This window comes from Tupaia chinensis, unplaced genomic scaffold, assembly GCF_000334495.1.
Source record: "Tupaia chinensis unplaced genomic scaffold, TupChi_1.0 Scaffold000532_1, whole genome shotgun sequence".
Classification (NCBI taxonomy): Eukaryota; Metazoa; Chordata; class Mammalia; order Scandentia; family Tupaiidae; genus Tupaia; species Tupaia belangeri.
The window spans coordinates 4114539-4131606 of record NW_006160045.1 but is presented as its reverse complement, the minus strand read 5'-3'; the positions used below and the strand labels follow the sequence as shown (position 1 = coordinate 4131606).

The 17068-nt window shown below is 37.3% G+C and overlaps 1 protein-coding gene across 1 annotated transcript in view; it reads left to right on the top strand.

Annotated features, from left to right (window-relative positions):
- ADSS2 (adenylosuccinate synthase 2) overlaps window positions 1-17068 on the top strand; it is a 67120-nt gene that overhangs the window by 38265 nt on the left and 11787 nt on the right. Inside the window, exons 10-12 of the mRNA XM_006157231.3 lie at window positions 424-548; window positions 1676-1773; window positions 7853-8002. Coding sequence (XP_006157293.1) covers window positions 424-548; window positions 1676-1773; window positions 7853-8002 — 373 coding nt within the window. The remainder of the gene's footprint in view (window positions 1-423; window positions 549-1675; window positions 1774-7852; window positions 8003-17068) is intronic.

Sequence of the window (17068 nt, the reverse complement as noted above, 5' to 3'; positions counted from 1 at the left end):
AAAATTTTTTTTTTTTTTTTTTTTTTTTTTTTTTTTTTTGGAGAGGCTTTTGCTATAGGGCGTGTGCGCTCACCAGAAAGACAAGAGACAGACAAAGAGATAGAAAGCAGCCATGCCGCAATCCCTTCTCCTCCATTCTCCTCTTGGGATCTTGGGCATGCACACAGACGCGTCCAGCGTGAATTAAAGCCACCGGGTCCAGGACTCGAACCATGATCTGCTACATGGGAGTCCAGCGACATAGCCATTACACTAAGTGCTGGTCCCTGAAATTCTTTCTTCAATTTAGCTATTTTTCTAAAAGATGTTTGTATCAAAGATGTTTAGGCTTATTATATGATCCTTAATATAATTTCATGCATTTTGAAATATAATTTGACAGCAGTGCATTCTAATCCTGAAGTTTTATTTTCTGTTTTCTAGGAAATTGGAGAGTTGCTACAAACAAGGGGTAGAGAGTTTGGTGTAACTACTGGAAGGAAAAGAAGATGTGGCTGGTTGGACCTTGTTTCACTCAGATATGCTCATATGATCAATGGATTTACTGCGTGAGTGTTCTTCAGAAATATTTACTTCAGTGAATTGTAGGACAGTTTATGACCACAGGTTTAATTTTTACTCTTTAGCCTCCAGATTCAAATTACAGTTCCAGGCAGAAGTAGATCAAGATAGAGCAGAGAGGGAACAAGGAAAGGGACACTAGATTTGCTTGCTATACATCCAGGGTTGGTAGAAAAGAATCATGATACTCTTACATGTATGCCAGTGCAGAGAGAGGCAAGGTAGAAGGTAGGCAGGCAGACAGGTGGATGGGTAGCTAGAAAGGTAAATTAGCAAGCACAGTATGCACAGAGGGGAGGTAATCCAGCCTACTGATTTAGTGCCTGCACTTAATGTCTGAATTTCTGGATTTATATCTTAGATCAATGCTTTTTACATTTGTGTGATTGGGTGCCCATGGGAGGGGTGCAACTGTATGTAAATAAATGTATTTATAGCCACATTAGACTGAACTTCTAATAACCTAGTAATCGAATAAAAGATAAAAATTATGAACAAGAATTCCAAACCTAGTGTTTTATCTAATTTCTAGATTTTCATTTTAAAAGCTATTTTCCGATCAGTGTATGGGGAAATTTGGATGTGTCATGAAGAAACCTTTTATGTGGTTTCCTCACTCTTTGACAATTTCTGACGAGAAGGGTGGAGGTGTTGGTAACCAGAATAAAGAACTGAGGGATGATGGCATGTATTAATGTACATGTATCTATGGTCATCCAGGTGAAATAGTGAGTTCTTCTGTGTCCCCTGGCCACAGAGTGCATCTTTAACTCTAAGCAGCCCTCCCACAATTAAGTGTTTTTACCATTTTAAGAAAGCTCAGCAAGAGTGTGCATCCATCAGAGAAAATCTGTCACAGTGACTAGAAAAATAAATCAATGATGGGTCGTTGAGTCATTTTTTATTATGAAGAATAAATTATGTATACATCAATATATTGTCCTCTAGTGTTTTATGTGTGGCATGTTTTAAAACATAATCCTAACCAGTTTTCAGAATTGCTTTACAACTTTTGGCTTTGTATACATTTTCCTTTACGCCTGAATCGGTCAAATTAGATGTTAGAGCCTTTAAGAGTTTGCTATTTTAACATTACCTTTTCTTCCAAAATTAGGTTGGCACTTACCAAGTTGGATATTTTGGACATGTTTACAGAAATCAAAGTTGGAGTTGCCTATAAGTTAGATGGTGCAATCATACCTCATTTCCCAGGTACTTTTAAAAGGCTATTTCTAAAGAGTATTATAAGATATAACAGCAATTTCATAAAGCTTTTCTGTATTCTTTGTACTATATAGCCATGGCCTTGATATACCATTGGTGAATAATGCAGCTATGCTCACTTAGGAGCATTTGACTTATGGCTGCTGTTTATTTGGGCCCAGGATCACAAGTATGGACTTAAACTCAAAACAGGAAAGAAAAAAACATGTACTCCTGAACCCAGCTATGCCTCCCCCAGTCTCATCTTTCTTGTTTTGAAAGTAACTTCCATAGATGTATTTTTCTCTTTCTTGGAGAGGTGTGAGAAAAGAGCCCTGCTTGTCATAGAAACTGGCATTCAATACAGGTCCTCTTTGATTTAAGATGAATTACATCTAGATAAGCCTAGAATAAGTCAAAAGTATTGAAAGTTGAATATATGAGCTCTTTTAAGGCAGCCGGATTCCACATGGCCAACAGAGCTGTTCCAGTACCAGACCTAGTGGCTTCAGAAGTAAACCAGGTACATGTACATACATACCCAAAATTTGGGAGGGAGGGAGAGATGAAGGAGAAGTGATTGTGGTGTGACCATTCTCAGTGGGGGTGCTTTTTTGTCTTCCTTTCTCTTTGCAAAGGGTACATGCCCTCTAGCCAAAAACAAAGAAAATGCGTTTAACACACCTAATCTATTGAACGTCATAGCTTATCTTAGCCTACTTTAAATATGCTTAGAATACTTATAGTAGCCTATAGTTGGCAAAAAGCATCTAATACAAAGTTGCTTTGTTTTAGGTTTTTGCCATAGGGTACATGCGCTCACTGGAGAGAGACAGAGAAAAGGAAAGTAAGAAATCACTCCTCAGTGGGGATGACCACAATTCTTTCTCCATTCTTTCATGATTGGGAGCATGCATGCACATGTGCCCAGCATGATTTTCAAGCTACTGGATCTGAGACTCAACCTGGGTAGGCCATCACAAAACCTGTTGAATACTATTTTGAAAGTGGAAAACACAGTGGTTATATGAGTGCTTGAAGTATGTTTTCTTTCAAATGTATATACCATCATGAAGTCAAACATTTTAAGTAGAATATCATAAGCTGTGGACCATCTATATATTAACCTACCCTTCCACCCAGAAGCCCCATGGATGTTTTTGTCTAACCTCTATTTTTTGTCTAAAGTAGATAGATGCAGGGAGACTTCCTGTTTGAGTAATTGTATTTTTTTTCAGGCATATCTCTAGTTTATATAATTTTGTTTATTACTCAGGAAGTTCATAAATGTTTCCAGTTCCCAGAAATAGGAACTTTTTTTTTTTTAGCTTAGTCATCTGTTAAGGACTGGAAATATTTCAAATGAAGGAGTATTGACTACAGTAGCTTAATGAAACTTGATAGGCTGGTATGTTTTGTGACTTATGACCAGTCCTTGGGCTGGTAAGTTTTTATTTTTTATTTTTTTTAAGTTTTTGCTATAGGGTGTTTGTACTTGCTGGAGACAGACAAAGAAAGGGAAAGTAAGAAATCACCCCCTGGTGGACACAATGCAAACCCTCTCCTCCATTCTCTGTTAGGATTTTGGACACACATGCACATGTGCCTTATGTGATTTTCAAGCTGCTAGGTCCAGGGCTCAAACAGTGATCAGCCATGTGGGATTTTAATGTTAACCGCTGGCTGACCCACTGAATTGTCTTAATTAATATTAGCTATGCTTTTTGTTGTTAGGCCAATATCTGGGTTTCTCAAATTTGGTTTGTCTTGAATTTTCTTTGCTTGTGGATCACTCTTTCTGTGCCTGATAACTTTCGATTCAATATTGGACATTGTGTTGTGAAGACTATTCTGTTACCTTCTTCTGAATAATATTGATTCTTGTTTTAGGGGACAATGGAATTATTGGTTGATCATCTTGAGCTTGTATCTGCTTTGTAGTATAGTTCTGTGGAAAGCCCAAAATGTTCTCCAATCCGCTGTAGCTTGGTGTGAGTCACTCTCTCCCTGTGGATCTTGGCAGAGCTAAGATTTTAGGCTTCATTGTGGAAGGTCTGTAGTAGGTTTCATTAAAGGGTGTGGTTCTTTCTGGTGTTTCATCTAGGTGCCAGGAGAGTTAATGGATGCCAGGTGTAATAATAAGATCTCTCCAATCCAGCAGCTCTCTGGTCCAATGTAGCTTGTCCCTTCCTTTCTACTAGTATTGCTTAACTGCTGGAATCTTTGTCTCATCCTCAATATTGTAGTGTCTGTTGTCTCGTAGGCTTCCAGTGGTCTGCTCTTTGCATGTACAGTCCAACCTTAGCTATGACTGTCATGTGTATTCCTGGTGAGATCCTGTCTCTTCAGCTTCTTTTCTAATGCCTGGTCTTGCTAATTCTAGATGCTTCAACTTCCTTGAATCTGACTACTTTATCTGGTCCGTGAAACTGTCAGGAAAATCATTCCTAGGCAAAGTCAACTGGTTTCAAGATTTTGTGAGTTTTCTTTCTCTCAGGAACCACAGTCTTGTGTGGCCTCTTATCCACTGCCTGAAAGAAAATACAGTTTAAGAGCTAGTCCGCATCTACATATTGTGGCTAGATATATTATGACATCATTGCTAGAAATGGAAGCTCCATTTGGTTTTGGTTTATCTACATAGTGTGATTCATCACTTTGTCTAAGCTTCTAAGAACATTCCCAGGAGTATTTCTGTGTTATGCATCATAGGCGGGTACTTTTATACCAGTATACTCTTTTTTGCTTTAGCATCATGTTCTACCACCTTTTGCGCCTTTGATCTTGCACCCTCAGAATCTAGTTCCTTATGTACTCTCTTGGTACCTTCTGGTAAATGCTGGCTTATTCCTTCAGCTCTTACAGGTCTAGCACATCCTTGACCAAGTTAGACTGGGACTTGACCCTCAGTATTACGGGCTGGTATGGAGGGGAAAGGTAAAGGTAGAGGGTAGATCTGAGAGGGGCACTTGCTACCTTGCAAGACAAAGCTCGATCTTCAAGCGAGAGGAAGAACCTTAGCCTTAAATAGGATATAGTGGTATAGTCTTTAGGCTCAGAGAGTTTGGTGAATCTGAAGAATCAGGATTTCGAGTCTCAAGGGTTTCACTTGTCCCCAAACAGGGCTTCGGCCTTGTCATAGCAGACTTGCTGAATTGAGAATTCAACATTCTCTAGAGTTCTGTTGTCTGTATGATTGACTTCCAAACCAGATCATCATCTCTTCCTGCTCTCAGAGATGAGATTTTCTCTAGCTGCTGCCAGGAAGTCCCTTTGTCTTTCATTGTCTTTTTTTCCGCTTTTTGAAAACCATTCAAGAGCCATCGAATTCCATTGTTCCATTGTGCTCATTTATCAATGCCTCACATATTTCCACTGTTTTACTTTCTACCAGTATGGTCTCCTAGTTCACCTCCCACTGCCTCCTAGTTTTAACAGTTGTACTACTGCAACGTGTCCGAGGCTCTCCATACTCTACCTACAACCACTACACTTGCCAGGCAGTTGGCCAGTGATATAGCTCTTAAGTTCCCATTTTAGGACCTTCGGCACTGCTGGCACCAACTGTTTGAGTTCAAGTTCCCAGGAAAACAGACAGATACAGAGATTTGCAGAATTAGTTTGTTTAAAGTGCTCAGAGCACCAAAATGTGAGGAAGAGAGGGAATTAAGCAGTTACTAGGCAGAGGGAGAAATTGAACAGCAATAAATTGAGTTTTCTTTCTCTCAGGAACCACAGTCTTGTGTGGCCTCTTATCCACTGCCTGAAAGAAAATACAGTTTAAGAGCTAGTCCGCATCTACATATTGTGGCTAGATATATTATGACATCATTGCTAGAAATGGAAGCTCCATTTGGTTTTGGTTTATCTACATAGTGTGATTCATCACTTTGTCTAAGCTTCTAAGAACATTCCCAGGAGTATTTCTGTGTTATGCATCATAGGCGGGTACTTTTATACCAGTATACTCTTTTTTGCTTCAGCATCATGTTCTACCACCTTTTGCGCCTTTGATCTTGCACCCTCAGAATCTAGTTCCTTATGTACTCTCTTGGTACCTTCTGGTAAATGCTGGCTTATTCCTTCAGCTCTTACAGGTCTAGCACATCCTTGACCAAGTTAGACTGGGACTTGACCCTCAGTATTACGGGCTGGTATGGAGGGGAAAGGTAAAGGTAGAGGGTAGATCTGAGAGGGGCACTTGCTACCTTGCAAGACAAAGCTCGATCTTCAAGCGAGAGGAAGAACCTTAGCCTTAAATAGGATATAGTGGTATAGTCTTTAGGCTCAGAGAGTTTGGTGAATCTGAAGAATCAGGATTTCGAGTCTCAAGGGTTTCACTTGTCCCCAAACAGGGCTTCGGCCTTGTCATAGCAGACTTGCTGAATTGAGAATTCAACATTCTCTAGAGTTCTGTTGTCTGTATGATTGACTTCCAAACCAGATCATCATCTCTTCCTGCTCTCAGAGATGAGATTTTCTCTAGCTGCTGCCAGGAAGTCCCTTTGTCTTTCATTGTCTTTTTTTCCGCTTTTTGAAAACCATTCAAGAGCCATCGAATTCCATTGTTCCATTGTGCTCATTTATCAATGCCTCACATATTTCCACTGTTTTACTTTCTACCAGTATGGTCTCCTAGTTCACCTCCCACTGCCTCCTAGTTTTAACAGTTGTACTACTGCAACGTGTCCGAGGCTCTCCATACTCTACCTACAACCACTACACTTGCCAGGCAGTTGGCCAGTGATATAGCTCTTAAGTTCCCATTTTAGGACCTTCGGCACTGCTGGCACCAACTGTTTGAGTTCAAGTTCCCAGGAAAACAGACAGATACAGAGATTTGCAGAATTAGTTTGTTTAAAGTGCTCAGAGCACCAAAATGTGAGGAAGAGAGGGAATTAAGCAGTTACTAGGCAGAGGGAGAAATTGAACAGCAATAAATTGGGTTGTTGGAAAAGTTATAACATATTTTTGCAGAGAAAAACATATGAAAAATATATCAAAATTTTTCAGACAACCCAATAGTTGCATAAGAAACCCTTAGATGATCCTGTGGGGACCTTTTTTTTCTTTTTTTTTTTTTTTAGAGAGGTTTTTGCTATAGGACACGTGCACTCGCAAGACAGACAGAGAGAGAAAGAGAGACAGAAAGCAAGAAATCACCCCCAGGGGGCATGGCCATGCCGCAATCCCTTCTCCATTCTCCTCTCGGGATCTTGGGCACGCATGCACACGTGCCCAGTGTGAGTTTAAGCCATCAGGCCTGGGACTCGAACCATGGTCGACTACGTGGGAGTCCAGCGATATAACCATTGCACTAACTGCTGATCCCCCTCCTGTGGGGACCTTTGAAGCTAGATTGGCGTTTCAGAATTGTCCCAAATTAAGGTAAGTGGCTAGGTTCTTTGTAGTCCCACAGTGACAAGTCATGGAATGTGGGCTGCTCTGGAGCAGTAGCTCCCTTCAGTGGAGAGTGAGTCCTGGGGAGGTTCTGAGCTGAGTGATCAGCAGGCAATACTGCCACAATGCTCAGTCCTGAAGAGGGAAATCTGGATGGTGAGTATATGATAGCGTCTGCTATAGTATCCCTTGTTAAAGAAACTGTTCTTAATTATTTATAGTGCATTTTCAATTTCCATTAAGGGGTACGGAGTTAGAATAATAAAGAAAAATTCAATCAAAATAATAGAAAATTTCTCAGAAGAGAGCAAGTATGCAAATCTTTCTGTGAGGTTATAATTCAGAACCACAAACCACAATCAATTTTATAGAAATCCAAAGAGCTCTAAAAATGGAACGTTTTAAGTTTGGAAACAAAACTCACTTGGTAGCCAAACCTGACTCAAACTGATGTTAGAACTAGATAATCTTTATTCGCTCGTAGTGAATGATCATATGCATTGCTGCAAAAATACATGAAATACTAGCCCAGATGGTATGTATATTATCTTTTTAAACCTGAAAAATTCTAAATTCCAAAATACATCTGACTCTAGGATTTTGATAAAAGGTTGTAAATCTATGGTATATCAAAAAGTTGTTTGATAATATATACCATGAACAAATAAATATCTTCTTTAACTTTTAGCAAACCAAGAAGTCTTAAATAAAGTTGAAGTTCAGTATAAGACTCTCCCAGGCTGGAACACAGACATATCAAATGCAAGGACTTTTAAAGAACTACCTGTTAATGCACAAAATTATGTTCGATTTATTGAAGATGAACTTCAAATTCCGGGTAAATATAAACGTCCCTATCCTTGAAATAGATAAAGAGATGGTTATTTTGTAGAACACTCATAATTTACGTAAATACCAAGGAAGATAGAAAGTAACTTTATTCTATACAAAAGTATATGCCATATTCACCTGTAAGTAAAAGATAGTGGGTTACCTTTTATTTTTCTGATCCTGTCTTTAATTCTGTTAATCTCTTTTTTACCCTGTAACATTTGTTCTCTTTACTTTCCCTCTCTTCATAACAAATCCTTTTGTATCTTCTCCACCACTGAAAGAATGGCTTAAGTTTTTTTAATTTTTGTTTTAGTTGGGTTAACACCCTTAAGAGTTGTGGGAGTTTCTTGGGTAGGTTAGAAAATGATAGGTACAGGAAATAGGAAATTCTATTAGAAAAAATACGAGAAGAATAAAGAACAGATAAAACTTCATTAAAAACCAAATATAAAATGGCAATGGAGTTAGGTATAAAGAAGTTATGGCTTTATGTAGTTATGTGAAGTCTTCTTTTTAACAGATTGCTTTTTCTTTTTATCTTTTTGTTTGCATTGGTGGAAATCTCAGAGATCAGAAAACAAAGTGGGTGGGAGAGTGTCTATTATGTACTTGTTAATGATTTTGTATTGAGGTTCATTTTGGACATGACTTGTTTTCCAGATCGCTAGTTGCCCTTCCCAGCTTGATGTCAATCTAAGTAGGGATATTTACTTATTGCTGTCAGTCAACATTTTTTGAAATATATAAAGCAGTAAATCTAAACATGACCTCTGTAAAATCCTGTAAAGTTTTATCCTTACAGTACCTCATGTAACCCTGTGTGATTTTATGAATAACTTAAATCTATGCAGTATAGATGACTAGTCCTATAAATTGGTACTAGAGGTAATTCCTAAGATTTTGCAAGTTCATCATATTTTCTTCTAGATATTTCTACTTTTTTTGAAATATAAAAGTTAAAGTTCTCCTTTAGCATCCTCATAGCCTCATCCATTTATCAAAAATGCTATCTTTTCTAGTTATTAGGAACTTGATCAGAGGTTCTATGGATCTGTGCTGGTGTGAACCAGTATTTTACCGTCCTAATTGTTAAGAATTAAGAAATTATAAATATCATGCAGTTAAATCAAGGAAGAATAAAGCATACTATCCTGTGCTGAATTGTGATTGCACATACTGTTTAGAAACAGACACAGTCCACAATAGAACAGCAAAAATGTCACATAGGGAAAAAGTGAATGGTGAGACTCAGAAGAGTGGGGGCTACCTATCTTTTAATCCCAAAGATTGAACATTAAAAACAAACTGATGCTATTCTTACTCTCTTTCTTCTCCCAGTTAAATGGATGGATGGCTGTTGTGGGGACAGACTTTGGCGTACTCCAGGGCCAGCTTTCATTAGCTGGCATAATTGCCAGATCATTCGTTGCTCCTGCTGCTCATGGTGCCACATTTTCTTTTAATGTTTAGTGATAATATAGTCTGTGTTGTTTGAAATCTACAGTAGAATTACTTTCAATGTAGTTTTTCTTCATTATTGTCATTGTGTGTTCTTAGACTTTACCCCTTATTAAGATAAGAACAATTAATGCAGTTTTGCACAAATATTTTTACATTCTGATCATTCAATTCCATCATTGTAATCTTTGCTGTTAGAAAAAATTATGAAAAGATAGGGGTTCTGCAAATTTCTGTAATGTTAGGAATTTTGTTTGAATTGTAAACTGTTTAATTTCTGCTGAGACCATTGCAAAATTGAGCTTTGGCTTTGGGTGGGAGAGGGTGGTATATTCATGGGTCTTCTAATTTGTATAAAACATAGAGCTTATTTCTCTCTGTAAATTATTTAATACATTGAGCATTTAATTAAATGTTCATGGAGTAAAAATGTTTCCCATAAAAATGATCTTAATGTTGAAAAAAATAGTCATTAAAAGATCTATTGTGATATTTGGTGATATTTTTATTTAATTTCAGACATTAAGTCTGAAATGTTTATCTTTTTTGTTTTATCTTACCATTATTTCTAAATCTAGTGGGTTGACATTTCAACATTGTGCCTGCCAGTATGCCTACAAAATAATCTATAAGTGTCAAAATGAACTCAGATTGTTGACCATAATTTTAAATCATGCCTTTATTTCTCTCTACTTGGGGAAAAAAAAAAGGTGTTATTTTATTTTGACAGTTAGGCTTATCATGTTGTGTTGTAGATTACCTTTCAATGAACTATTTTAATGTTTAAATTAGGTGCCACTTAAATTTATTTTATTACCACAAATAGCAGATTAAAAAGAACCAAATATTTCTAGTATGCTTTGTGTATTGTGTTTTTGTTCTGATACGATGAGCAATAGTTAGTAGTATCATACTATTATATAGGAAGGAGCTACATCTCTGCAGTGTGGGGATAAGATGAGAGAGAGAAAAAAATCAGATCTTTGGAAGGGTATAAATACCTTTTATTTTCACTATCTATGTTTCTATTAATACTTGGTTCAGGAGAAATTCTAAAATAGGAGCTGCCTCACTGGATTCAATCAATAAAGAACAATATAGGTGAACCTGTAAGCCAACTACTGATCAATATTGACCTGTATGTAAAAACTAGTTTATATTTAATATATGACAAGTCATTTCTATTTATTTTAATGGAAATTGAATGGAATTTTTTTTTTTTTTTTTTTTTTTTTTTTTTTTTTTTGGGAGGGTATTTTTTTCTTGTGCTTGCCAGAAAGAGACAGAGACAGAAAACCAGAAATCACCTTCCAGGGATATGGCCACACTGCAATCCCTTCTCCATTCTCCTCTCAGAATCTTGGGCATACACACACACGTGCCTGGGTGTGAGTTTGAGCCACCGGGTCTGGGACTTGAACCATAGTTGACTACATGGGAGTGCAGCAGCATAGCCATTTTACCAACTGCTGGTCCTGGAAATTGAATGGACTTTTAAAGTTCACTTTCTTGTCTATAAGCATTACATTGAAACATATTTTTAGGGATGATTCAGAAGCAGATACAAAGAACTTATCTCCTAAGTCAGACGTGTCCCCCCTTTTACCAAAACAGTCTTCTAGTGATAGACATAAACTTACTTTAAACCAGTTTGGGTGATTCTCTCTGCTTCTTTTTTGTAATGTGCTGTTAACTGGGTTGGTTAAGAGAGATGTCTATTCTTTAGGTCTTTCAAGTTATTGATAATCGATTGAAATAGAATATTACTGAAGAAATCTATGCCAGATTCTGCTAGGTATTGAGTATGCCACAGTTATAGGTAAGTATAAGTTGTCCTGTAATTTTTGTAATGAGGACAGCATGATAAACATGTATTTATAAATGTGCTACAATGGGAAAGTATAGGGTGCAGTAAATGAGAACATAATCTAAATTTAGAAAGGGTCAGAGAATGCCTTTAGTGAAAATAGTGTTTAAACAGACCAGCTAGACAAGAAAATAATGTGCAAAGGCTTGAAAGGATCCAAAGTTGGAGCAACTAAACAAAATGAGCAAGGGGCTGATGAGGATGATGAGGCTCGTAGTAAATTTGAGGAATACTAAGCCAAACAACAAAACGTGTTTCATGTGAAAGAACTGTAGGCCAAAACGTATAGGCCATTCTGAACCAAATAATGTAAACTCTAAATTTTAAACTTAGTAGGTGGAATTAGAGGGGAAAAAAAGGTACAGATTTGACCAAATCAAGATTTTTTAAAAATTAAGAATGAAGTTAAAAACTCAAAAAACAAAAAGCAAACTTTGGAAAAAGCATTTCAACATAAGTTCCTAATATGTAGTTTCTATAAAATAAAAAAACCTAACAATGGGCAAAAGTATACACACACACACCCACACACACACAGACATTCCACAGAAAAATAAATGTAAATGGTCCAGAGCATGAAAAGGTATCTACCTTCCTTTATAGAAGGAAAATATTAATAGTGAGATACTCTTTTTATTTCCCAGGTCAGTGAATATGAAAAATTATTGCTACCAAGGATATGGAGAAAAAGGCATTTATATATACTGCTAGTGGAAATGTGAATTAGTAAGGCTTTTTTGGGGGGGAGCAATTTGGCAGTATTTGTTAAAATTTGTATTAGCCAATTCTTTGACCCCTCTTAAGCAATCATACAAAAGACAGAAAGTATTAGTTCACATGTAATTGGAAACAAAGTGAATATGCATTAATAACATAAGATGATATTCTACGAAACCTTCACAAAACATTTAATTTCTCTATATGGATTATAAAGATGACCACAATATTTTAACATGTGAGCACAACAAATTTTGTATAGTGAGTGTGACACCATTTGGAAGGAGAGGAGGAGGAAGAAAATTTAAAACTACATTTCTTTATCTAAACCAAGTGTAAAAATATTTAAGAGTATATATCAAACAGTTGTCATCAGAGAGGACTTTGAGGTTTTTCCTGTACACTTTTATATTGATAGTTATATTTTTAAGAGCATATAACTTTACATTTAAAAAAAAATAAAACGTGTTTGTTTGTTTATTTGTTGTCATTTTCAAGCCACCAACCAGGTCAGGGACTTGAACAGAGGTCAGATCTGTGAGAAGGCAACACCTTAATCACCATGCCAACTACTGGTTTGACTAACACCTCACGGAACTGGAGCAAGTTTCTCCAGGAGGCTGCATATGTTCTGAATTAGTGTCCAACATGGGCCGTTTCTCCAATAACTAGGATACACAGTTCTAGGAATGGAGGAGTGGAAATGGGACTGTATGACTCCCCATTACCCCTAGTGGTTCATTAGCAAAATGTTTGCATTCTGTTCCTATGACTTTATGGTCTACCAGACTAAAATTCTCATTTCCAGAGGGAGGAAAATAGTAATTCTATAGAACTGGAGGTTAAGACTACCACCTGACCACTTTGAACTCCTCATACTTGTAAGTCAAAAAGCTGAAAGGAGAGTTAAAAGTGGTTGGGTGGTTAATTGGGACTACCAAGGGGAAATTGGACAACTGCTCCACAATGGAGGTAAGAAAGAATGTATCTGGAATATAGAAGATGCCTTAAGGTTATCTCTTTGTATTACCATGTCTTATGATTAATGTCAAGAGAAAATTGCAGCAATCTAATTCAGGTAGACTACTATTGGCTCAGACCCTTCGGGAATCATGTTTAGAGCCCTCAGCCAGTTAAAGAACAGGCCAGCTAAGTTGCTTGCTGAAGATACACAGAATGGGTAGTAAAAGAAGGTAGTTATAAATACTAGCTACAACCATATGACAAGTTACAGAAATGAGGATTGGAATTGTCATGAGTATGTCATTTTTTTTTTAATGCCAGAGAGTGTACATACACACACAATGGGGATGGGGAGTGGTAACACCACCAACAGGGCCTGGTCATACCACAGTCCTTTTTCCTCCAATTTGTGCCATCAGGATACTGGGTATGTGCATAAATACCTGATGCCAGGACCCAGGACTCGAAAATTCTTGTCAGTCATGTGGGATCCATCTTCCTCCGTGCAGTGCCTAACCACTGTTCTAGAGGGCTGACTCCTTTATTTTTTATTAATATTTTTGTATGACTGAAACAATGTATTTTCTTATTCACTATGTAACAAAATGTATTGATATTTTTTATATAGTATTTGAGTATTATTAACTTTATATCAGAATATTTTAAGTTACAGGCTAACAAGAGAAGAATAAACATCACCCAAGAACTTTTCCCTTATTTTCAGGAAAATCATGATGTATTTTTCTATGCTTTCATATGCAAAAATGAGTCAAGACTTTCCAGACATCCCAATAGTACATTTCAGGTTGAATACAGGATAGTCATATCATGTTGGACAGAATTATGACACTGTTGTTGCTTTATTTAGAGATTAAGTATAGCTTAAGAAGATGCATATGGGTACCAAATTGATAAGGAATGAACTTTTAATGGTTAATTTTGAGTATGTGCATGACTGAGATAAGGAATGCCCAAGTTAACATAAAATTAACCATTACAAGTCTCCACTGGGTTAAAATTATTTGGGGGTGTGGCTGTGAGGGTGTTTGTTGAAGAGATTAACATTTGAATCCGTAGACTAGGAAAAGATATCACTCTCACCAGCGTAGTTGGGCATCTTGCAATCCATTGAGGGCCTGAGTAGAACAAAAAAGGCAGTTGAAGGGTGAATTTGCTCTCTGCTTGAACTGGGCATCCATGAACTTTGATTTAGCTCTCCCAGAGTTTGGACCTATGGACTGGGACTAGAACCATAGTTGTAGCTCACAACCAGCTTCATGGGTCTCAAGCTTACAGATGGAACTTCATGACTTAGTTTCTATAATTACATGAACTAATCTCTCATAATACATTTCTTCATCTATATAGATATAGATACAGATCTAGATAGATAACACATTGATACCTCCTATTGGTTCCATTTCTCTAAAGAACCCTAACTAGTGCAAGTTGTTTTTTTACCTTGTGTTATTTTGTGCTCCTTGAATTTTGTTTCCTCTAGGGAAATTTTAAAAAATTTATTAACTTTTATGTTGCACTATTTTTTAAAAAAATATTTGGTGATCTTTCTTTGGTCCTTTATATCTAAGACTAAGGCAATGGAAAGTATATGAAACTGTTCTGGGGGAAAGTTTATTAAGTGGCTTTACTTTGAGGTGGTTGAGAGGGAGTCGACTAGTATACTGGGTGATCCCTGGTAGCCAGATTCTAGGGTAACTGTCTTTGGGATCATTACATTCTTTAGAGAAGACTTTGTAGCTTTCTGCCTGAGAAGTAGATTCCTAATCAAAAGACTTTCTTGCTGCTGGCCCAACACCCAGTGAAAAGCCAGAATCCATGTGCATCTGAAGTGGGCCTGACCCTCCCCCTTTAACCAGAAAGAGCCTCTGCCCCAAACCCCTCCTGGACCTATACCCAGTGAAAAGCCAGGTTGCTTGGTGAAGATCAGGGAATTGCAGAACATTGCAGGCTCTCTCCTTCCACATGCCTCTAACACTCAGAATTAACTCCAAGAAGGTAGGAAGTAACGTATAATCCATCAGGTGACCAGAAACTATCACCGCAGAGGCACAAGAAATATGGGAAATTGGAGTCAGTAGGTGGCATGGTGGTTAAGGCCTGGACTCCCTTATGGCCGACTACGGTTCAAGTCCTGGACCTGGGACCTTGCAGCTTGCTTTCTCACTTTCTCTCTTTCAGTCCCTCTCTGTTCAAATTAAGAATAAGTAAATAAATTTAAAAATATTTTAAAAATATGGAAAATCAAGAAAATACCTCTCCCCCAAGAGGAAAAAACAGCCCATCATCATCTACAGACAGTACAATGGAACTCGTGGAAATGTCAGATAAGAATTTAGGATATTCATAGTGACAAAGCAAATAGCTAAGAGAGAGCAAACTCCAGAAAATGCAGAAGAAACGAGACAACAAGTTCCAGGAGATGAAGTTCTTCCACAATCTGAAAGAGGAAATACACACCAAAAAAAATGAATCAAACAGAACTGTTAGAGATAAAGGCTGTAATACAAGAAATCAAAATCTCTCTTGAAAGTATTAAAAGCAGATTAGATCATGCAGGAGATCAAATCTCAGATACAGAAGATAGAACCTCTGACCTAGAAAATTTCAACAAAAAGACTGAGGAAATAACCCCCCAAAATGAGAATAATATGAGTAATATTGGATACTATAAGACGCCCAAACATCTGGATTATCAGTATCCCAGAAGGTGAAGAAACTGATCAGGGCATTGATACTCTATTCCATAAAATCCTAGAAGAAAACTTTCCAAACCTAGAGTGGCATTCAAATATCCAGATCCAAGAAATGTAAAGGCCCCCACATAGAATCCACCCAAGAAGATCTCCAAGGCACATCATAGCCAGATTGACCAAAACTACAGACATAAGATACTAAAATTGGCAAGAGAAAAACATCTAGTTACTTTCAAAGGATATCCCATCAAGCTAACATTGGACCTCTCATCAGAAACAATGTAAGCAAGGAAAGAATGGGAAAATATATTAAAAAGTGATAAGTGAAAAACAATTTCAACCAAAAATACTGTATCCGGCAAGATTATCCTTCATGTGGAAAGAAAAGATAAAAACATTACCAGATAAAACACAAAAGAATTTACCAACACCAGACCAGCTCTTGGAGAGGTTCTGAAGGAAGTACTATATCAGGAAAACTAAAGACAGACAAATAAGAGAACAAAAAATGACCAAGAAAAAGGCCAACTTATTGGTAGGGACAAGTTCTGAAATATCAATAATAATGTTGAATATTAATGGAAAGGTCAGACCACAGTAACACTGCAAATTCAACAAAAGATTACAGGAGACTACTAGAGAAACAAAATTCTATGACTTTTTTTCTAAAACATTACTGATTTTCTTCTATGTTTTGTCTTCCAGATTTGAGGATTTTTGTTTTCTTTTGAGTTGTTGGGTTCAGTAATTTGTTAAAGAATTTTTTTAAATTGAAACAAACTTTTCTCCCTTCCTCTGACTCCTTTGCAATTGGAAAATATCTGTGAGCATTCTTATTTTGTGGCAGAATGGTTATTTGCATAAGTTCAACATATAATAGTATCTGTTCACCTTGCATCAGAAATTGAATTTGTACGGGGCTTTGTGCAAATAACAGACCAAATTGAGATTAACCGATTTTTTTTTTCAAATAAGTTAATTTAGGGCTCTCTTTAGTAAAAGGGGGAATAGAGAGAGAAAACTTTTTTCAGAAGAAAATTACAGTGCACTTGTCACTAGATTCTAGCTTTGTCCATACTTTAAGATCTTTTGTGAATTGGAAACCAGCAGTTAGTGTAATGGCTATGTCGCTGGACTCCCACGTAGTCGACCACGGTTTGCGTCCCGGACCCGGTGGCTTAAAACTCATGCCGGGAGCGTGTGCACGCGTGCCCAAGATCCCAAGAGGAGAATGGAGGAGAAGGGATTGCGGTGTGACTATACCCCCTGGGGGTATGTCTCTATGTCTCTGTCTGGTGAGCGCACGTGCCCTATAGCAAAAACCTCTCAAAAAAAAAAAAAAAAAAAAAAA